General features: G+C 55.0%; 1 protein-coding gene and 1 long non-coding RNA gene across 3 annotated transcripts in view; both read left to right on the top strand.

Annotated features, from left to right (window-relative positions):
* Nucleotides 1-3,123: 3,123 nt before the first annotated feature.
* Nucleotides 3,124-6,954, top strand: LOC129145257 (uncharacterized). The gene is made up of 3 exons (XR_008550502.1): nt 3,124-3,159; nt 3,693-4,656; nt 6,649-6,954. It is a non-coding gene; the product is annotated as an uncharacterized LOC129145257 (long non-coding RNA).
* A 1,120-nt stretch (nt 6,955-8,074) lies between these two features.
* The window catches only part of TRAPPC9 (trafficking protein particle complex subunit 9), a 204,773-nt gene continuing 189,868 nt past the window's right edge, over nt 8,075-22,979 (top strand). The window contains exons 1-3 of one of the 2 annotated variants that reach the window (XM_054691956.1): nt 8,075-8,102; nt 14,029-14,622; nt 22,653-22,798. In XM_054691956.1, coding sequence (XP_054547931.1) covers nt 14,039-14,622; nt 22,653-22,798 — 730 coding nt within the window. In that variant the 5' untranslated portion in view covers nt 8,075-8,102; nt 14,029-14,038. Of the gene's footprint in view, nt 8,103-14,028; nt 14,623-22,652; nt 22,799-22,979 lie in introns of those variants that run through there. The other variant, XM_054691955.1, reaches the window with a different exon arrangement.

Genomic DNA, 22,979 nt, shown 5'->3' on the forward strand with positions numbered 1-22,979 from the left:
TGGAATTGCAGTTGCTCCAATGGTACTAGGATTTTTCTCTTTGACGTTTTTTCATATTTAAACAGTATTTTGAAATGTAAAATCAGATTTTTTTTGAGTTGGATGTATTATAACTTACATTTACAAATATTTAAAAAATATTTATTTATTTATGCATACAAGAACTGGGGTACAGGCCAGAGGTGCAGGGGGTGAGAGGATTCCCCAGAGACAGAGCGGGGAGCAGAACAGGCAGATCCACTGAGACACACTGCTGAGGGGAGCAGCGGGGAGACAGGAGAGGTCTGCCGCACCATGTGGGTTGCTCCGTGGCTAGGGATCAAAGTCATGCTGCAGAGGCTGGTGATAGCTTCATAGGCTGCGTCTTAACACCTTGAGCCACCAGGGAGGTCCTTACAAGTCTTCTTGTTCTACAAATGGCCACCACATATTGGTGGGAGAGCTTAAGTGCTAGCTGCTCACGTTTATAATTTTTCAGTCTTTTTTATACAGTTTCTGTGTGTGTGTGTGTGTGTGTGGGGGTGGTGAGTATGTACATGCTTGTGCATATTTGGGGACTCCTTTTTGGTAATTCCAAAAATTCATTGCTAACATATATATATATATATATATATATATATATATATATAAAGATTTTTTTTTAAAGAGGCATGTATTTTTATTTATTTGTTTGTTTGTTTGTTTATACAAGCACTGGGTGCAGTCAGAAGTGCGGGAGGGTGAGAGAATTCACCAGAGCCAGAGCGGGGAGCAGAGCAGGCAGAAGGACCGAAGGACACTGCTGAGGGGAGCAGCGGGAGGCAGGAGGGGTCTGCGCGCCATGTGGGACCCTCCTCCGGTGGCCGGGGAGTAGCTGGGGATCGAACCGGCACCGCAGAGTCTGCGGGCAGCTTCGCAACCCAGTCCTCAACCACAGCGCCACCAGGGAGGTCCTATATTTTAAGATTTTTAAAAAACATTATTTATTTATTTATATAAGCACTGGGTACAGTCAGAAGCACAGGAGGGTGAGAGAATTCACCAGAACTAGAGCGGGGAGCAGAACAGGCAGACTGACGAAATACACTGCTGAGGGGAGCAGCAGGCGGCAGGAGAGGTCTGCGCACCATGTGGGATCCTTGCCGGCAGCCGGGAATCGAACCAGTGCTGCAGAGACTGCGGGCAGCTTTGCAGCCCAGCGCTCAACCGCTGTGCCACCAGGGGAGGCCCTGTTGCTAATATATGACACCTACTTTGGAAGATGTTAGCGTGAAAAAATAATTATCTGGATGGCAAATTAATCCAGTGCTTTTGATTATATTTCACAAAACAGGAAGTCTCTTTATTCATCTATAAAGGAAGGAAACCTAGTATAGTAAACAATATTTACTGATCACTGATTATCTGCTTGGTGAACACATTATTTCCCAGAAAGTCTCACAGTGCAGGTGCATTGTGTAAGATGAAGTAACAGTAAACATGTACTAGGCTATATGGTAAATGTTCTTGAGATGTCTGTGGATGTTAAATTCGCTCATGAAGAATAGATTACATGTGAAATTTCATCTCCAAAAATTCATGAATCACTAAATTACAATAGAAAAATAGTAACATTTGCAGTGGAGAAACTTGGCAGGCTCCACCTTAGCCAAGTGACTTAACATCACAGTGAGACAAACCAAAGCTGTGTGCCTCTGATGTAACTGCAAGAAGGACTCACCTCACTTGGCAAAATGTTTTAGAAATAACACAGCCTGGGCCTCCCTGGTGGCACAGAGGTTATAGTCTCAGTGCTCTCAAGCTATTGCCAGCCACTGCAGCATGAGTTCCATCCCCGGCCAGGGAGCAACTCACATGGTGCAGCAGACCTCTCCTGTCTGCCTGCTGCTCCCCTCAGCAGTGGATTTCAGTCAGTCTGCCTGTTCTGTTCCCCGCTCTGTCTCTGGTGAATCCTCTCACCCCCACCACCTCTGGCCTGCACCCCAGTTCTTGTATGCATAAATAAATCTTTAAAAAAAAAAACAACACACAACCAGAATCTAACCATGAGAAAAAGCGTTGGGCAAACTCAAATTGGGACCATTCCACAAAATACCTGATTTGCATTATCCCAACATAATAGGATCATGAAAGACACAGAAACTCAGAAATTGTTACAAAGGAAAGGATACAAAAAAATGTGTCAACTAATTGTAACCTGTGGTCCTGGACCGGACAGGGGGAAATGGCTACAAAGTATTTTTAGGGCAGATATTTATCTCTATCTTTATCTTGAAATATAAAACAAATGAAGCAAAAAAAGTTACCAGCTGGTGAACACGGAGGTGTGGGGGAGTGCTTTTTACAATTCGTGCCGGTTTTCAGCTTTTGAAATTGTATATTGCAAAGTTACTCTTCCAGGGCCTCCCCTGGTGGCCCTGGGCTGTGAAGCTGCCCGCAGCCTCCGCAGCACCGGTTCGATCCCGGCCGCCGGCGAGGGCCCCACATGGCGCGCAGACCTCTCCTGCCCCCGCTGCTCCCCTCAGCAGCGTCCTTCGGTCCTTCTGCCTGCTCTGCCCCCCGCTCTCGCTCTGGTGGATCCGCTCACCGCCCCCCACCTCTGACTGTGCCCCGGCTCTTGCGTGCATAAATAAGCAAATCTTTAAAAAAAAAAAAGTGTCCCCAAAGTAACAAGGTCCTTGAGAACACAGCACTGGTCTCCTTAAAAATAATTAATTTCCCCCCAGAAGTCGGACGAGTGACCACCCTCGCAGGCCACAGGCCTGGCTGCGGGGGCGGGAGGAGCCCCGGAGGTCGGGGAGCGGGGCGCGCCCGGCGGGGGCCCGGGGCTGCGAACACCGGCCAGGCCGGGCACGGACGGGCCCGGCCGGGGAGGGCGAGGACGCACGCGGGGCCCGCCGGCCGGGGCCGGGCGGACAGGGGCCGGGCGGGGCGCGAGGGGCGCAGGGGGGCGCGGGGGGCGGGCAGCGCTCTCCGCGTCGGCGTCCCCGCGGCAGGCGGCCCGGCCCGGCCGCCCGCAGGCCCCGCCGCCTCGGACTCGGGGAGGCGCGGCGAGGAGCGCGGTCGCCAGGGCAACGGGCGCGGGCCGCCGTCCTTCCGCCCGCGCCGTGCGTCACTTCCCGTCGCCGGCCGCGGCTCCGCCTGCGCGCGCAGAGCTTCCCGCTGGGGCCGCCTCTTCAGGTCTGAGGCGGGTCCTCGTGGGGCTGTCGGCAGCCGAAAGGGTGTTCGGTGTTGCGGGTGGGCCCGGCGTGGGGGGAGGCGGGAGGGACTCGGCTTCCGCTTCGCGGCCGATCGCATTCCCTGGGCGCCGCGGGGCCCGATCCCTCCCCGCCGCCAGGCCTGGAGCATGCGCACTGCTCCCGCGGCGGGGTTTGCGATCCGCGCTCCGGGATTTCCGCGCAGCCGGGCTGGAGCCACAAGGGCGGCGGGGGCGTGGCAGGGGGGTGGGTGGGCGGGGCGGGCGAGCCGGGCGTGGATTGGTCAGGAAGAAACCGGGAGGCGGAGCCGCCCCAGACCCCGTGGCGGGCTCTGGGGCTCCGTTCATTCATTGTTAGTCTGAATGGAATGATTCCCGCACGCTTCCCGGGCGCGCCGCGCGGGAGCTGGTGCCAGGCGCTGGGGAGCTCGGCGATGAGTCGGTCGCGGTCCCTGCCCTGCGGGAACCCACGATTTGGCTGGCACTGCGCGGTGTCCCCACCTGTGTTTCTTTGCAGGCTTGTCCCTTCTCCACCGCAGGCTGGCGTGGGTTGGTTTTGCACGGGGAGCTCACATCCAGCCTTTCCGGCCCCTGGGGCCTCTGGCGCGTGCCCAGGTCCTCGAGCAGCAGCGGAGTCCCAATGTTACGGAGAAGCCCCCATATAAAACTTGGGTTCCTGGCTGTGGGTTCTCACTTGCGCGCTTACAAGGGACTTATGAATACTCCACTACAGGCGCACACAAAAGGGTAATAAAAGGTTTATTTACAAGGGAAAAAGGAATTAAGGAAAATGTACAACTCAGGGAGAAAATAGGGAAATAAAGTCTTTCATGCGTCCTACCGGATCCGCCGACCTGGAAACCCAAAGGCACTCTCAGAGCTGGCCGGACGCTGCGAGCTGGTGGGGAGCCAAAATGGGGGACCCCTCCAAAGCCCACGTGTCTGGCTTTATACCAACCTGGCTGCTGAACCCCACCCTCAGGTCCCAGCCACCTTCCCTTAGTGGGATGGGATTTGGAGTTCCCAGTGGCTTTGGTTTTGGCCTGGGGTGGGGGTGGAATCCACAAAGCCCATATGGAATTAGCTTTAGGACAGCCTTTCCCCCCTAACACCAACAGGGTGGCCCCTCCCATCACTGCACATTCACCCCTGAAAGAAGAGTGGTTATCTGCAGGGGCTTGCGAGGTTGCAGACCAGCTTTGGCCCTCATTAGTTTGTGGGACTTCGGCCTGTGGTGGTCCGGCCTGGCTGACACTCCAATCGATCTGAATAGTCTAGGGTGCAGGAAGTCCTAAGCCAAAACCAAAAGTTTGACTTCAGATCTACAGCACCTTCCCCAACTAACATATCGGTAATAAACTTGACTGGTAACTATCCATTGTTTCATTCCTGTGTCTGATTTTTTCAGTTCCACTCAGAAAGGGGAGAAGAAATGCTATTGTTTCGTCATCTTTAATGAGAACTGCTTCGTAAGGTCACAAGTGAGTGAATTATATGAGAAATGTGTGCCAAGTACATTTGGCATTACCTGTCAGGTAAATGGTGGCTACCACGATGTGTGATTTTGAGAGAACAGATGTGACTAGATGTCCTGTTCAAGTGTCTGGCCCATAAGTAAGGGTAGTTAAAAAAATGAATCTTTTCTCTCTCAGCTTGGGAACTTGAACCTCCAGGTGAGACATGGCACTATGGACAGGTGTCCATGTGCACTGCAGGGCAGGAGAGAGTCTTAGAACAAGGATAGGCACAAGGAGCTCTTTAATTCTGTCTGGGAATCAGAATCCCAAGAAGGGCCCCTGGTGGTGCAAGGGGTTAAGTCTCAGACTATGAAGCTATTGGCAGCCACTGTAGCAGACTTTAATCCCTGGCCAGGGAGTTACCCTCATGGCTCAGCAGACCTCTCCTGTCCAGCCCACTGCTCGCCTCATCAGTGTATTTCAGTGGATCCGCCTGTTCTGCTCCCCGCTCTGTCTCTGGTAAATCCTCTTACCCCACGCACCTCTGGCCTATACCCCAGCTCTTATATGCATAAATAAATATACCTAATAAAAAAAAAGAATGCTGCGATTCAAAGCAACAGGCTTTACACAGAGCAGTACTGATGTTACGCTAGCTGAACACTTTCAGCCAGGACAACAGGCATAAACTTGGATCGTCACCAGCAAATCAAATTAATGAGGTCACCTTATCCCAAAGCCATACAAGGGACAAATGACATACTTGAGGTGGAATTTAGGTCTGTCCTAGAGTGCTTTCTCATACTTGGCTTTATTTAATACTGATAACGATCCTATGACGTAATCCTCTCTCCTGTTAGATGAAGACATTAAGGTTATTTTCGCAGTTAGCTATGGAGCAGGTGCTCCCACCTGTGCTGCTGACTCCAGTTGCAGCGGTAGTTCTCAGCACCCCGTAGCCTCTGGGTACTGGCCTTCTTTAAGTTTCCATTGGATGTTTCAGGGAAGCATATTCTGGCTCATTTGACTGTAGAACTTTCTAACACGGCCCTGTATCATCAAACTTCTGTCTCTGTCAGGACATCTGTGTGGGGACCTGTTGTTAGTTTGAGGTTGGGCCTCATGGTTTTAGAGGCTCCTTCCAGTCCAACTTCACATCTCTACAAATTCTGTGAGAACAGATTTTGGTATATTTGAATTCCTGACATTCAGAGGAGGTACTTGGGAAATGTTAATGCTCTCAAAGGAGCACAAGCCCAGGAGCAAGTGAGTCCTAGAACTGGTCAGGACATCCCCATTTGATGGCTGTGGGACTTAAGCAAGTCTGACATTCTCAGAGGTGTGGTGTTTTAAAAAATGCAGAACAAGACCTCCCTGGTGGTGCAAGTGGTTAAGCACAGCACTCTGAAGCTATCTGCCAGCCGGCCAGGGAGCTACCCACACGGCAGCAGACCTCTCCTGTCTCGCCCGCTGCTCCCCTCAGCAGTGTATTTCAGTCAGTCTGCCTGTTCTGCTCCCCGCTCTGTCTCTGGTGAATCCTCTGACCGCCCCCACCATCTCTGGCCTGTACCCCAGTGCTTGTATGCATAAATAAATAAATATTTTCACAAAATGTAGAATAGCTTCCTCTTCCTGTCTCCCCCTCACCCAGCTTTTCTGGGACAATAAAATATAAGGAACATGATAAACAAATAAATACTGTACAAAAATAGTAATTTTCCTTTTGCCAGAAATCAGTCTTGCTTTCCAAATTCCATTTGTGGAGGCGATAAGAACAGAGAAGAGCCATGGAAAGAGCCAGGTCATGCAGCCGGACAGGTGGACTTGAATCCCTAAATAGCTAGCACCAGCCACTTGTGCGACCCCAGCCAAGTGGTGTGTCCTGTCTGGACCTCAGGGCTAAGAATAGTTACCTTCTATGGGACTTAAGAAGATGTGTAAACTAAATTGAAGCTCTCTTTCTGACACACAGACCTCCAAAAAAAGGTCCCTTAACATCTGTTTTCTGCATTGTAGGACTGTCAACCCGCACCCTAAACCATGGCTCAATACCCTGGTGGCTTTGTGTGGTGTCCTGAGGTTTCCTCCCTCAGCATCTCTGTTGAAAACCTTTCCTGCCTGCATGCTGGAATTCCACTCTGCCTGTTTGGGCCTGAAGCTGTGTTCTCTTTATAACTCATTTCTACTCCTTGGAAAAGGATTCAATAAAAGCTTAATTGGTTTTCCACTGGTCCTGGGCAAGATGAGTGTTAGCATATTATTATTTTATAGAAACATGAATAATAAAATAAGTCATAAGTCATGAAACAGCACTGGGCACATAGCAAAGTCAATAAATGTTTCATTTGAAGAAAAGTGACGGCTCCCTTTCTCCTTGCTGCTGTATTTGCAGAAATAACCACTCCTGTCCTCCATCATGAGGTGGTGGTTTTTTTTTTTAATAAAAAAAATCCATGCATATGGTAAAATAGGTATTTTAAACAGATATTTTAAACAGGTATTTTAAACAGATCACAAAAACACACAAGAGAAAGAAGGTTTTGCTGGTCTCTGCTTTCCTAGCCTTCCCTGGGAGATGCTATTATTTGCAATTCCTTGTGTATCTTTCCAAATATGCATATTCCAACGTATGTATGTAAATTCTTTCTTAAGTTTATTGCTTTATTTTTAACATAGAGACTTTAAATCTTTAAGTGGATTCTGCCCCTAGATAGCTGGGGTCCTGGGCCCTGGAACTAGGGACAGCTGCCCTGCCCTGGGGGTGCGGGTGGGGGCGGGGGGCTGTTTGCAGCCCGGGCTGTGGACGGATTGCTGGGCCCTGAAGCCAGGAGCGGCGCCATCCATCAGGGAGGAGCCCAGGCGCTGTGCGGGCAGCTCGGCGCGCCCGGGGACCCTCCTCAGCTCTCGCCAGCCTCTGCAACAGTTCCGATCAGCTCGCCCCCGGGCGGGAGGTCACCGGACTGTGCCTCAGTTTCCCAGCCTGTGACGGGGCGCGTTTATGCTCCGCACAGGAGTCGTTCTGCGCCGGCCGGACGGTGCCCGCGCCGCTCGGCCCTGGACCCGAGCCCGGTCGGGCTCCGGGCTGTGATGCTGAGGGGCTCGCCGGGGCCTGTGCCCGAGGGCCGGAGCCTGCAGTCAGGCCGGCGGCCCGGGTTGAAGGGGGCCCCGGCGGCTGAAGCTTCTCTTTGTTCCACTGCGGCCCCTCGGGCCTCCTCCTCCCGCCCCCCGCGCCCCGCCCCCCGCTCCTCCCGCCCCCCGCGCCCCGCCCCTCTCTCCCCGCCCCGGGTCTCCCCGCCCCCGCCTCCCCGGCCGCGGCTCTGCCAAAACCCGGAGCGGATCGCCGGCCCGGGACGGGATCGCGCATGCGCAGGGCGGGGCCGGCGCGGCGCCGTCGGAAGCTCCGGGCCGGGGAAGCGGCCGCGGACGCCGCCTCGCCCGCCGCGCAGGCCGGGCCGCGACGCCGGCGCCAGGTGGGTCCCGCCGGGCCTCGGGCGGGCGGCGGGCGGCGGGCGGGCGCTCGTGAGGGCGAGGCCGCGCGCGTCGGGCTGAGGGGCCCGCCTGCCGCCCGCGGGTCCGGCCGCACCTGCGTCCCCCGCGCACCTGCCCGGCGCCCCCCGGCGCCCCCGGCCGCCCCCCGCCGCCCCCGGCGCCCCCTCCTCGCCTCGCCGCCCCGGCCCCTCCCCGTCTCCTCTGCCCCAAGCGCTGCTCGGCGGGGCGGCGTCCCGGGGCCCCGCGGGGACCCTCCCGAGAGGGCGCGGGAAGCGGGGCGCACCTGGGCTTCCCGCCGCGGCCGCCCGCGCCGCCGGCTCCTGCCTCGGGACGGGGCGCCCGACACCTCCTCGCGTGTCCGGAGACGGCGTCAGAGGGCGGAAAGCAGAGCTGGGGGTGACCCGCCCCCCGCCCCCCGGGGGTCTGAAGGCCGCGCCCCGGCCCGGAGCCGCCCGGGGGGTAGCGCAGCCCCGAGGACCTCGGGAGGGGGTTCCCTTCGTTTCTCCTGAACTGTGGGGGCCTGCGACGAGGGGGACGAGGGCCGTCGGGACACGGTGGGGAAGTGTCGGCTCTGCCCAGGTGCTGTTCACAGGTGTCAGGTCCCCCCCTTGAGGACGGTGTGCAGGTCAGTGGCGTGGCCTCTGGTCACCGGGGCGCCGCCAGCACATTGCGGACTTTTCCTCGCTCCAAACCTCATGTTCCTGTTATTCTCCCCCGCACACCCCCTGCAGCCACACGTTTACTGTCTGTCTAGACTCGCGTATTGGGGCCGGTCCTGAGAACTGAAGCACACGCAGGTGAGCTGTTGTGCCGGCCGCTCCGCGTTCTCAAGGTTGGTCCTATGGAGGCAGCGCCAGTGCTTTATTCCTTGTTATGGCTGGCTAGTAGTCTGCCAGTGGGTAAGCCACGTTTTGTTTATTCATCCATTGATAGACTTTCGTGTGGCTCCTACTTCTTGCCTGTTACAGAAAATACAGCTGTGGACATAGGTGTGCAGGGCGTTTGGTGGGCGTATGTTTCAGACCTCTCTGCTGTGACCTAGGAGCAGATTTACGTTGTGCGTGGTAACTCTACATGGAAGCTTTTGAGGAATCGACAAATTAAAGGGGTATATTTTTGATGTTCCAATGTCTGTATCAGATTGGTCCGGCCACCAGAACTGCCTCCAAGCTCCGTCTTATGCTGTAAGCCTCGTGGAAACCCACGGAAAATCCTGGACCCTGGAGCTTGACTCCTGGAGCGTGTCCCTTGCAGATTAGGAGAACTTGAGCTCAGGCTTCTTCAAGATGGATGATGTTGATGCTTGTTTTTTTTGCTCGTTGTGAAGTCTGACTATGAGTCCAGTGCAGTTCCTTGTGGGAACCTTGTAGGAGAAAAACTTCCTGCTGTGTTAGGTGCATGTTTCAAATTCAGGGCAAAAATGAACAAGAAATTTGCAGAACTGCTTCAGGGCAAACTCCTGTTTGAGGTTGATAGGATTACTGACCTGCAGCATGGATTAGATTGCTGGTGTGATTTGCCACGCCTTCTTAGACCTGGAAGGGACCTGGGCCTCTCTGGGGCACAGGGGTTAAAGTCTCAGTGCTATGAAGCTATCGACAGCTACTCGGTCTCGGTAAATCGTCTCCCAAGCCCTGCACTTCTGGCCTGCTCCCCAGTTCTTCCATGCATGCATAAATAAATAAAATAAATCTATTTTTTTAAAAGATTTATTTTATACGAGAACCGGGGTACAGGCCAGGTGCGTGAGAGGGTGAGAGGATTCACCAGGGACAGAGTGGGGAGCAGAACAGGCAGACTGACAAAATACACTGCTGAGGGGAGCAGCGGGCGAGACAGGAGAGATCTGCTCGTTATGTGGGTTGCTCTGAGGCCGGCGGGGATCGAACTGGCACTGCAGAGGCTGCGGACAGCTTCAGAGCGCTGCGCTCAACCACCTGCGCCACCAGGGAGGCCCAATAAAATAAATCTTAAAAAAAAAAAGAACTGGAAGGGACCCAGCGGGATCATGGAGTCAGGGTGCCATAGTGGTTTAGATGTCACAGATCGGTAAATCCCAGAAAACGGCAGCATCAATAACAGCATTGTCCTTTTTAATTTTTATGTGGTTAGACAGTGAAAACACAACCACCATCTACTTTGACCATCGTTTTACAAAAGCTGGAATGCATTGACATTGAAACACGAGGAAGTTCAGAACCTAAAAATAAGTAGCAGTAATAGGTAATATATATGAGACACGAAGTTGGTGTAAGTGTGGTTTTATGAAAAGCTCATATGTTATTCTTACTTTTTTGGTTTTGCTTCAGGCCAGAGAAATTGAGCCCTCCTGTCCTCAGCCCCGAGTCCAGACCTGTATCTGTAGACGCCGGCCTTTTGGTGTTTCTGTGATTTTGGTCAGAGAAGGGTATTGCAGAAACAGCAGATAATCTACTGGCGGGTGAGAAGGGCTGAGACCAGGCTCTCTAACTAGACAACCTGCTGAAAACTAGGCCAGGAACTCTTCGAGGTTGGGTCGTCTTCCTTTCTTGAAATACATCTTCGTGAAGTGTGCGGTGTCAATGTGTGGGTGCGAGAGTCGCCACCCCGGTGTCTGCCCTCCAGCTAGGAACACTCGTCTGTTACTTCTGAAGCCTGTTTCCCTCCCAGCCTGCGCTGCTCCTTGCCACCCCGGTTACAACTCTTCGGGTTTATTTTTTCTCTAGCGCCTTGTCATAAGTGTCAGTACCCTGAAGAGTACACTGTTTGGAGGGGCCCGTGTTAGAACTTGATGTGAGTGGAATTGCACTGCTGGTGTTACCCGTGACTTGCTTTATTTGTCCCTCCATCTTGCTTTTGCCGTTCATCATGCTGCTGCATTTTACCCGCAGGTCATTCATTTTTTCTATGGTACCTGATCGTGCCAAAAGACCACACTTTATTTGTTCTTCCTCTTGATGGTGGACATTTGTTTCGTCTCTAGTTCTGGCTCTGTGAGCCTTTGCTTGTGCCTGTGGCCGGCCAGATCCCAGTCTCTCTAGCCGGCGAATTGCCGGGCGTAGGATGAACCACTCTTCTCGTCTGCCTGTCTGTCTGCCTGTCTCGTAGGAGAGGTGCCTTTGGGCTGCCTTTTGCAAACACTCGGTGTTTTCCATACCTAAACCGTTTGGTCTGTACACCCATGTCCTCAGCATTATTCACAGTAGCCCAAAGGTAGAAAGAACCCAAGCGACCTTGAGGAATAAGTAAATAAAATGACGTGCTCATCCACTGGAGGGGTTTCGGCTGGAGGGAGGGGTATGCTGCCGAGGCTCAGCGCAGACAATGAGGCCTGCGGTTCCTTCTCACCAAGTAGAACTATTGATACTTACGAGTCCACTTATATGAAGTCCCTAGAGCAGTTAGATCCATAAGGATAGGAAGTAGAATGGGGGGTGCCAGGGGCTGGAGGAGGGGGTCAGGCAGCCACTGGGGTGCAGAGTTTCAGTTGGGGAAGATGAGAAAGCTCTGGAGATGGCGACACAGAATGTAAATGCACGGGATGCTGCAGAAATTACATGAAAAATGCTAATTTTTATGTCTATTTTACCACAATCATTTTTTTTTTTTTTTGGTCAGTATGGTGGGTGTGACAGGGCCTGACACTGTGATTTTGACTTTGCTTTTCCGAGCACCGTGGAGGTGGGGCCTCATCTGTCCAAGCCTCGCTGCTGGTTTCCTCTCCGAGCCGCCTGCTTGCCCCTCGGCCCGTCCTCCTGGTGTTCCTCCTGGCACAAGCCTCTCTTCCTCAGGCTGCGCCTTGCCCCGGGGCCCGCCTGCAGGAGAGCCAGCACCTTCCTCCTGCCCTGTCGCCTCCCCCGCGAGTCACGGGGGCCTGTGTGTGTGGGTCTAGCTCTGGGCTCAGTTAGGGTCCGGTTTTCTCTTTACCCCTTGGTCAGTACTGGGCGGACGGCAGCTTTTCATTTGTTCTTTTTCCCCACCCACCAGTTAGTGGAGCTATAATCCACACGCCTCATAGGTCCCTCATTTAAATGTAAAATTCAGGGGTTCTCACTGTGTTAGCAGTGCTGTGCGCCACCACCACAGCCAGCTTTAGAGCATTCCAGCACCCTGGCCCCTGGGAGCAGCTGTATCCAGTCTTGGGGCACATGCTTCCCCCACTGTGGTCTTTGGAGGGGTTTCTTTCTTTTTTTTTTTTTTTTAAGATTTGTTTATTTATACAAGCACTGAGTATAGTCAGAAGCGCGGGAGGGTGAGAGGATTCACCAGATCCAGAGCGGGGAGCAGAGCAGGCAGAAGGACCGAAGCACACTGCTGAGGGGAGCAGTGGGCGGCAGGAGAGGTCCGCGTGCCATGTGGGACCCTCGCCCGGCGGCCGGGGATCAAACCGGTGCTGCAGAGGCTGGGGGCAGCTTCGCAGCCCAGTGCTCAACCGCTGTGCCACCAGGGGAGGCCCCGGGGTTTCTTGGTTACTGACTGCACATTAACTTGTCCCATTCTGGGAATCCTGGTAGGAATCCTGATCAGAACGGCTGTGTGCCCGTGTCGAGTTGGGGGATTCACGTCTTCATGACATCACATGTCCACTCGTGAGTGTGCCCGAGCCTGTGTCTTTCCTGGGGCTCAGGAGGTCCTCACTAACTGTTGGGGATGTGAGTGACCAGGTCACACATTGTTAGTTTCAGCTGCAGCCTTTCACAAGCGAGAATGCTCAACGTCAGTCAAAGGGGTGACTCAGAGTGACCCCCAGAGCTCGAGCCAACTGGATGGACTTGGTGCTTGTCACCGGAGTTCTCTGCCACCTACCCCAGGCGTTCTTTGCGTGCTGAAAGGTCTGTGTTTGGGGAACTCTGCCTGGCGTGGTGCTGGCCCAGAGTGCCGCCCAGCACACGCTGGAACGGGGGAAATGCAGTAGTGTTGGAATTTCCTTTATGCTCAAGAGTCTCAGTTTCTACAACCTGTTAGCCCTGCCTGTAGCCTGAAGTTTGGACACAAACATTGAACCACTTGAGGACTTGTCTTTGCCTGGTACTGTGCAGAGAGCCTTGTGTGATTTTTTTCCTTCTCTAACACTCGTCCTCCTGGGCCTTCTCGTTCCTTCGTGCGTTAGTGCTGCCCGCGGCTTGCCCGGGGCCTGGAGGCCGTCCTTGTTCCATAAGGCCTTTCCCTCAGCTGCCCGGGCCCCCTCGCTTTTGTGCACAGCAAGCCTCAGACTTGTCTTTCAGTTTCTCTTAAACCCAAGACTGCTTTTGAGAAACACGGGCCTCTCAGCTCCACCCTCATGCCAACCCTTGTGGTTCTGATATGCCCCCACGGGCTTCCATAGATCCTTGTTGAAAGTGGGTGTGAATTTGGTTCTTTCCAAGGTGACTTTCCAGAGTGGTGCAGCAGAGACTCTTCGAGAGTTCCTGCTGGGAGGGGCGGGCAGGGCAACATCGCCCTTCAGTGGCAGGCTGGAGTGCGTGCTTGGGTTTAAATCTGCCTCTGCTGTGGCCTCTGACCTTGTGCAAGTCATCAGCCTCTCTCTGCCTGGGTTTCGTCTGTAAAGTTGAGGTGCTATTTAAAGGATTACATGAAATAATTTACATATATGCCAGTTCTGTTCCAGGCAGAAGCAAAATATATTGGGGGACTAGGGATTCCTTTTTCAAAAAAATCTCACTCACACCCCTCCATCCACCCATCCTCCCACCCATCCAGACATTTCTGAGAACTGGCTCTGCCTGGCTACTTGGTGAGGGACCCAGAATGCAGGCCCGTCCCTGCAGGGGCTCAAGTCCACAGCTCCCCTTTGCGGTAGACCCTGCTAGCCTCTCCCTGCCTAAGGGCCGGAGGCGCCGTCTAGCCCCCCCAGGCCCTGCCTGGCATGTGTGCGGGTCAGAATGGCCACTGGGGCGCCTCTAAGTCTCCCTTTTTCTCTCGGAGCAGGGGCTTCACCATGAGCGTTCCCGACTACATGCAGTGTGCCGAGGACCACCAGACCCTCCTGGTGGTGGTGCAGCCGGTGGGCGTCGTCTCGGAGGAGAACTTCTTCCGCGTGTACCGCAGGATCTGCGCCGTGAGCCAGGTCAGCGTGCGTGACTCGCAGCGCCAGCTCTGCATCCGCTACCGCCACCACTACCCGCCCGAAAACAACGAGTGGGGCGACTTCCAGGCGCACCGCAAGGTGGTGGGCCTCATCACTGTCACCGACTGCTTCTCGGCTGAGGACTGGCCACAGACCTTCGAGAAGTTCCACGTGCAGAAGGAGCTGTACGGTGCCACGCTCTATGACTCACGCCTCCTGGTCTTCGGGCTGCAGGGCGATGTGGCCGAGCAGCCACGCACCGATGTGGCCTTCTACCCCAGCTACGACGACTGCGCCTCGGTGGAGCGGCGCGTGGAGGACTTCATCGAGTCGCTCTTCATCGTGCTGGAGTCCAAGCGCCTGGACAGGGCCACCGACAAGTCCGGGGACAAGATCCCCCTCCTCTGTGTCCCCTTTGAGAAAAAGGACTTTGTGGGACTGGACACAGACAGTAGGTAAGTTTACCCGGTGCCCCGGCACCCTTGGCTTCGCCTGGGTTGCTGCCTCCCGTCAGGCAGAAGCAGATGGGGGACTGGATTGCAGCCAGGGCAGGTGGGTGTTCCAGCTCCCGAAAATGACAGCTTCTGGTTCAGGGAGATATTTTAGGGCTAGTGGGTGTAGCTGTGCCCTCCTTTTCAGTCAGGACCCCTCGGGGCTGCCCCCGCTGCTGTCCAGTAGGTGCCCCTGGGTGGCAGGTCTGGGCTGAGATGTATGTAGGTGGCCGGCATCGGGTTACACACTTAGTGCAGGCAGAGGGGCCCAGACACCTCATTCATGTTTGTATCCAGATTACCTGTCAGAGCCGTAATATTCTATACATACTGGGTTAAATAAAATTTATTATTCAAATCAGCCCTGAGTGTTTTGCTTTTAATGTGGCAACCAGAAGACCCAAATGGACCTGAGTGGCCGCGTCCTGTTCCTACTGGGCGTCGTGGCCAAGAGCACAGGAGGAAGGTCTGTACGCCTTGCGCCTCTGCTCTGTCCAAGAGACGCTGGCTCTGAGTGGCGACAGAGGCAGGAGGTTGTAAGGTGGAGCGGAGCCCCATCTCCTGCCTGCCAGCCGCGAGTCACATTCCTCCGTGCTTGGGGGTCAGCTGAGCCGCCAGGGGCTCAGCATCCTGGCCCAGGGGGAGGAGTCTCTGGGGTGCCAGGCAGTGTGGGACAGAGCAGGAAGTGGCCGGTCCTCACATTTTCCCTGCAGTTCAGTCTATGTCTTTCCCTGCATCAGAACAGCAGGCTAGCTTGTCCTGGTCTCTGAGCTCTTCTCTTTACTGCCCTGGCAGAAGGGGCCAGAGGTCAAGATAGGGCCTTGGCAGTCCCCTTTGCTAGGCAGAGCCGGGTGACTGCTGCCCAGGCATGGCCCCGCGCCTTGCGAGGATCCTGCTGCGGTGTGCTGGTAGCGCCCCTGCACATGCTCAGCACCTCTCGACTTTGCCTGAGTTCAGACACCGACTGTGCTGGTTGGCATGCCAGGGAGCGTGTCCAGGTCAAGGAGCCAGGCCAGGTCAGCCCTGCGAGTCAGCAGCAGAGCCTCCCAAACCACACCTGAGCAGCCCGAGCCACACCTGCCTGGGTGGTTTCGCCTCCTTACCTGGGCGTCCCGTGGCCTCAGGAAAGGGCAGGGCGTGACTGTGTTCTGCCCTCGAGGTGGCCCTCTGAGCTCCCTGCTGGAGCTCCCTGCTGGCTCCCTTCTCTCGTCTTGGGGCCGAGGGGCCTGGGCTTAGACTCCTGGGTGCTGTTGAGGGCAGAGCAGCGGGCACTGGGTGCCTCCTGGGCTGCACCGGCCCCTCCTGCTGGGCCTCGGTGGTCGGGCGGGGAAGGGCTGGTGGCTCCACCACCCACACCCAGCCATGCGGGCTGGGAACCCTGCCCAGACCTCCTGCCCGGCACCTTCTCCTTTGCCATACAAGGCACCGGGAGGTTTTGCTCACTAACCTCTTGACTTGGAGGGTGCAGGCCCACCTGAAAGTGCCAGCTCACTTTTGCCTTTGAAAGTGGGGGACATTTTCAGGAATGACGGGACTGTTTCAGGACCGGGCCTGGCCTGCGAGGGTGACACGTGTTTGGGGAGCGGCCCCGCTCTGGACGCAGACCTGGGCTGAGCCTCCCGCCCGCTGGTCCGAGCTGTCCTAGTGGGACCCCCATCCCGGCAGCCTGTGAGCGTGAGTCACCTATGACCTCCCGTCACATGGTGTCCCCGAGCCCCTGTTGACCTCACTGCCCTGCGTCCTCTGACCTTGAACCCGTGATGCGGCGCCGGAGCAGAGCCCTGCTCTCACCTGCAGCTCTGCAGGCGTAAGACGTGTCCAGCGGGCAAAGAGATCGCGTTTTGTGGCTCTGAGGACCTGTCTCCACACGGGTCGGGCTTGGGCTCCACATGCTGACCTGCTGACAGGTCCGGCTCCCCCCGCCCCCCAGGCGTCCTGCCCCGAGCTCCCGGGAGCCGCACTTGCAGTGTAGCCGTCAAGTCACTTTTGTTCTGGTGTGTTTCTAATTTTTGCTTGTTCCTCTTTCTTTTCTTTTTCTTTTCTTTTTTTCTGTCATACCGCCCTGTGAGTATGTTGTTGGGTCTGAAAAGGTAGGCTGCGAACGGATCGCCTTGGAGCAGCTAGTGCGCCCGCGCTGCCCCCGCGCCAGCCCCGCTTGGCAGCGAGCAGCTGCCCAGGCCGCGTCCGCCCGGCAGCTCTGTTTTCCGAGTTTTGAAGCGTTAGCTTTTTGTTTCACAGCACATAATGCACGGGTGTTTGATTCCGTTAGAGCACCCGCTTCGGTCTGATTCAGCGCTGCGCGCCCGGCGAGCCTCGCCGACTGCGGTTTGTGTTGAGGAAGTGAGATGCTGGCGCACCAGGCGGCTGCAGGGGCGTTTCGCGGGCGCCTTTGACTGGGGAAGCGGAGGGTGCAGAGCCTGCTTGCCCTGGCTGTGGCATGGCCACGAAAGGCGCCTTGCCGGCTGCCCGGTGCGTGCTGGGGCAGGTGTGCCGCCGTGGGCCTGGCAGAGGACGCAGCTCCAGCTTCTCTTTTGCTTCTCCCTTGAGCATGGCCTGCCCTTCCCCTCCCCCGGCCGCGTTCCTGCACATGGGGCCGAGGCTCCTCTGAAATGTCATTGGGCTTTGCCCCCTCTGTGAGGGTGACTTTCCCGGGGATCAGGAGAATCCCTTCTAGCTACTAGAACTCGCCTTCTAGATAGCGAGTTCATCGGTTTCTTGGGGGCCAGGTACTCCCATAATTACAGTAGTCCCCTCTGCTCCAGGGCCTGGCTGGCGGGTCACGCATCCTAACTTTTAGCCCCGGGTTGGCAGGACGTAGCTGTCTCTGGCCTGCCCTCTTGGCCTCCTTCTCAGCGGACCTGTCAGGGGACGCAGGGCTCCCCTTAGGGGTGACTCTGCACACGTTTTCCTTGACCTTGCTGGATCCTGCCCCAGGCCCTGGGGGACCACGGCTGGCAGAGGCCTTCAGAACGGAAGTGGTAGGCCTGGCTACTACGGACGGGGCAGGCGGTGCAGACCGGGCATGTGTGAGGCTATTACTGACAGGGGGAGGCTAGGGGCTGCCTGCTGGGGTCCAGTTCCAGAGCCCACGCTGATGTACTGTTTGGAGGCCTGTTGGATGTTCAATGACGTCTTCAGGATCCTGGCGCTTGGTGAGGGGCGCGTGCAGACACATGTCACTACCAGCGCTGAGCTTGGGCTTCACTCTGGGATGTGGTGAGCCCTCGAGCCCTCGAGGGGTGGGGGTCGGAGGCGACCAGGCCTCATCCCTGGTGCTCCTGGTGACCGGGCTGGGAGGGGGCCGGGTCACGGAGGTTAGTGTGTGAGTGCAAGGAGCTCAGGGGGTTCAGGAATTGATGTGATTTGTCCTAAAGGGCTGGGGTGGGGCAGCTATTAAGAAAGCCTGATGGGGGGGTAACTGGACCAGACTTACATCTTAGAGTGATGCCCTGCAGGGTGGAGGTAGAACCTCCTTAGCAGTGGAGTTGCCTGTGCACATGCGTGTGTGTGTGCACGTGTGTGTTAATGCCATCCTTGGGGGGGGGGGAGACGGGCCTGAGGAGGGTGGGTACCCCGCCCAGTGCACTCTCTCCCCATGGACCAGAAGGGCGGAGAGAAGATCCGAGGAGAGGGGGAAGGGATTGGTCTTTCCATCTGGAATGGTCTTTCCCTCCAGCCAAGCAACTCCAGTGAGCTCCATTGCTCCGGTGGAGGAGGTGGCTCTGTGTTGATCCATAAGTGCAAGGCCCTGTATGGACGGACACACAGATGAGTAAGCCGCTGTCCCTGGGCTTGTGGCTTCTCAGGGGTGCGATGTAAGTGTGGGGGAGAAAGGGGCGGGAGGGGAGCTGGCACACAGCGCAGGCCCTCAGCACCCCGTGGAGTTGCTCGCATCACAGCAGGGCCTCGGAGGGGCTGGGGCAGGCTGGCTCAGTGGAGCAGGAAGCATTCTCAGAGAGGCCAAGCGCACAGTCCAGTTCTGCACAGCCAGCAGGTGCTTGACAGGACCCCACACCGGCTTGCTCAAGGGTGCGCCCCCTTCCAGTGCGCTGTCCCCCCTGCCAATTCTGTTACTTCCTTCTATCCCTGGATGGGCGGCAGAGCAGGCGGGAGCCTCTGGGGGGGGGGGGGGAAGTCTCTTACTGAATTGCTGCAGGCCCGGCCCTGGAAGCAAGGGCTTCGCATTCCCCAGAGCAAGGATTTTGCTTCACTGCTGTGATAATGACATGGGTGCAAAATAAAAGCTTAGAAGCTTCTGGACTTGTAATGCAAACTTAGAAGCTTCTGGACTTGTAATGCAAACTTTGCAGTTTCCCCAGGCATACTCGGTTCCAGCAGAGTGCCAGGCAGGTTGGGCCTAGGTGTGCTCTTCACCTGCTGAGGTCTGAGTATTCAGTTCAGACGGAGGGAAGTGACGTCAGGAAACGACATCAGGACTTGGTTCTTTATCGGACCGGCTGCGGCATCGGCTGGTGGTCCCCGTGGTAGCTGGAGCCTAGGACACAACATGGCCTCCTCCTTTCTCTGGGGACTTAGGGCATCTCCTGCAGAACCTGAGCTCTGCCTCCCTCCCAGGCATTTGTCTGATTGCAATTACCCGAGGCAGTTAATCCAGGCTCCTGCGCCCCCAGTTATTCCAGAGAAAAATTATCAGCTGTTGCTAGTCTTTGGCTATGCAAAGAATTCTAAAACTATGTAATAAAATAAAGGTTGCCTTGATCAAAGTTCCTTTGGATTTTATTTATTTATTTTATTTTATTTTAGTTTTTTTAAAGAGGCATGTATTTTATTTATTTATTTATTTATTTGTTTGTTTGTTTGTTTGTTTATACAAGCACTGGGTACAGTTAGAAGCGCGGGAGGGTGAGAGAATTCACCAGAGCCAGAGCGGGGGGCAGAGCAGGCAGAAGGACCGAAGCACACTGCTGAGGGGAGCAGCGGGCGGCAGGAGAGGTCTGCGTTCCATGTGGGACCCTCCTCCGGTGGCCGGGGAGCAGCCGGGGATTGAACCGGCGCCGCAGAGGCTTCGGGCAGCTTCGCAACCCAGTGCTCAACCGCTGCGCCACCGGGGAGGCCCTGGGTTTTATTTAAAAAAAAATTTTTTAAGGTTTATTTATTCATGCATATAAGAACTGGGGTACAGACCAGGGGTTCAGGGGGTCAGAAGATTCACCAGAGACAGTGGGGAGCAGAACAGGCAGACTGACTGGAAAACACTGCTGAGGGGTGCAGCAGGCAAGACAGGAGAGGTCTGCTGCACCATGTGGGTCACCTCCCTGGCCAGCTGGGGATAGAACTCGTGCTGCAGAGGCTGCGGACAGCTTCACAGTGCTGCGCTTAACCTCTTGCACCACCAGGGAGGCCCGGCCTTTGGATTTGAATTGCAAACTTGGGTTGAGCAGTTCTAGCTTTTCTTTGAGTTGAATATATATTATTTCAGGAAAATCAGTTTTTGGGCTAGAATACCAAGCTCTTGTTTTGTGAGCCACATTTGAATTTTAATTGACTTTAAAAGAGAGAAGGAAGTTCAGATTGCTGCCTCCTGCCACAGCCTTGAGACTGAGTTAGGTGCTTGGTTACAGCCCCTAGAAGGACGCAATTCCTGTGGAGCCTGCCGGTCCTTACCTGTGATTCAGTCATGACTGATTTTAGACCACAAGGAAATAGGGTGTATCGGGTTGATGTTTTTTTATCCCACTTTAAATCTAATTCCTTTAACCCGGTGTTTATGCCTTGCTCGGGAAATAACCTGAAATAACTTTCAAGTTCTGTTGCTCTTGGCTTTGAAGTTCATTATTGGTGTTAAAATTGACGACAAGTTAATGGCATCCTCTCAGTATTTGAATTCTGTGTTAGCTTTCAGTTTATTTGCAAAAACAAAATATAAAAAAACCCAAAAACTTTATTAGCTGCTTGTCTCCATGCTTTTTTCCCACGTTTTAAGAGGGCGGGTTTAGGAGGAAAAGGAGGAAGCGGAAGGGTCGGCGGGCAGGGGCTGCTGACCAGCTTCCCTTTCCGGGGCCCTGCACGCCCCGCCTTCGTTACGCTCGTCCAGCCGCCCCCTGGCTTGATGACTTTAATTGCTGCATGTGTAAGAGTTTGGGACGAGTAGAGAGACTTAAGATCAAACTGATTTCACCCTCCTCAAGGAAAGGCTCCGCGCCTTTTTGCAAAGAGGATTCTGGTCAGAAAGCTCCTATTCTGAACGTTAAGTGAAAATTGGCTTAACGTGTGTTAGCTGCTTTTCCACATCATAGCTAACTAGACATTTAATTGTCAAAATTCCATTTTCTGCTTCTTTCTGTGCTTTTCAAGGCTTGGGACAGAATTGTTTACAATCTCGAGATGGTCTTGGGGCGCAGATCATTGCGAGGGTTCAGCACTTTAATTTGTGTACATCTGAGGCAGGTTTACCTTTTTTTTTGTATGTGTTTTGGAGAATTTCCCCAAGTATCAGGATTCATTCTATTTTTATGTCATTTAAAATATTTTATATATATATTTGAACCCTGTGACCTTTAAGCATCTTACATTTGTCATCGGGACACCTGTGTGGCAGCGCGCCTAGCGCTCAGGTGTAGGTGGCTGAGGGCCAGCCTGCGCGGCCACGCCGTCATGTCCACCTGCAGCTCCCAGGCGTTCTTCCCCGTGCCACTGCCCTCGTGGGAGCAATTATGAGAGTATTTTGATGACTCCTTTTTGTAAAATCCCTGTTTTCAGAACTAATTGCTTGTGATTACAGTGATAATATTTTTTATTTCAAAAATGTTCTGGGCCATACTTTGCTGCTGCAGGTGTGCGCCTCGTCCAGTGCCCGTGACGGCGCAGTGCTTGCTCCTTTTGAAGAGTTAAGTCTGGGGCAGGCCAGCCGCGATGTCACCTAGTCTTTTTTTTTCTTTTAAAGATTTATTTTCTTTATTTTTGTGTAGAAGAGCTGGGGTACAGGCCAGAGGTGCAGGGGTGAGAGGACTCTCCAGAGATGGAGTGGGGAGCAGAACAGGCAGCTCTTCATAGGGCTGAGACTTAACCACTGCACCCCCCAGGGAAGTCCTGTTGCCTGCTCTTAGGGGGAGGATTTTTAGGGACCACCCCAGCCCTGCCCCGCTGCTGAGATGCTCCCGAGGAAGCCTGGTGCTTTCTGTCCTCTCCCCTCTGCTCAGGATCTCACAGTTCAGTCCACACTTGGAACAGGAAGGCTGGCCTCCAGGCCCGTGAGCGTTGGCTGAACCCCGGCTAGCGTTAGGGCTGACGGATCGAGCAGTCTGGTGGGACGGAGAGCAGTGCATCCCTTTGGCTGGAAACTCACATCTTTTTGGATTTCCAGAGAGGTTTTTATTCTTGCTAAGGTTGCTTTTTTGGTGCGGGAGCGGGTAATAGTTATCATTTCTATTTAAGGAATCATATCCTTTAAGAAATCTAATATTCAAAAGACTAGAGATATTTATTTGGTATAGTTTCTTTGGCTCCTGAGTTGACATGGAGGTAGAAGCCTTTGCATTATTTAATAGCACATCCTGGCCGATGTTTAAGAGCTGTTAGTGAGTGTCCTCCCGCCCCCCAGTGCTTTATTAACATGTGCCCCGAAACGGGAGATAAAGGTCTTGCTTGCAGAAGCCAAGAGGCTGGCTTACAGCAGGCAGCACAGCTCTCTAAAGCAATATCAGGTTCGAAGTTGAGAACATGGGCGATAGTTAACTTTTTTAAGGAGCGAAGCAGAAACTTGTGGCACCATGGTGATGGGACGGTGAGGAGGAGGAAGCCGCCCTCCTGTCCGAGTGTGTGGGGCAGGCGGCCTGGCTGCCCGCCACTTGGGGGGCAGCTCGGCAGTGGCGTTGCCGTGGGGCCTGTCCGCTCGCATCCTGGCCGTGCCGCTGCTGGCTTCTGCTCCAGAGTGCCTCCACGCAGGGCGCCTTGGCGGGGAGGGTGGCGTGCTGGCCCGCGTGCTGGGGCAGGCCGTGCGCGGCAGCGACACTTGTCCACGCCTTCTCTTGCAGACATTACAAGAAGCGGTGCCAGGGGCGCATGCGGAAGCACGTGGGGGACCTGTGCCTGCAGGCCGGCATGCTGCAGGACGCGCTGGTGCACTACCACATGTCCGTGGAGCTCCTGCGCTCCGTCAACGACTTCCTGTGGCTAGGAGGTAAGGCGGGGACGGAGGTGGCTGTCCTTGTGGGGATGCCCCGGGAAGGAGGTCGGGGAGAGGCAGTGAGCCCACCGGCTCTGCATGGGTGTCTGGGGTGACTGCCCACCCAGGTCCGAGATACTCCCGTGCCCCCTGCGGAGTGGCAGCCCCGCGCTGTCCCTGACACGTGCTCTCAGAA

The sequence above is a fragment of the Talpa occidentalis genome, unplaced genomic scaffold (assembly GCF_014898055.3).
Source record: "Talpa occidentalis isolate TD23 unplaced genomic scaffold, MPIMG_talOcc4v2.1, whole genome shotgun sequence".
NCBI lineage: Eukaryota > Metazoa > Chordata > Mammalia > Eulipotyphla > Talpidae > Talpa > Talpa occidentalis.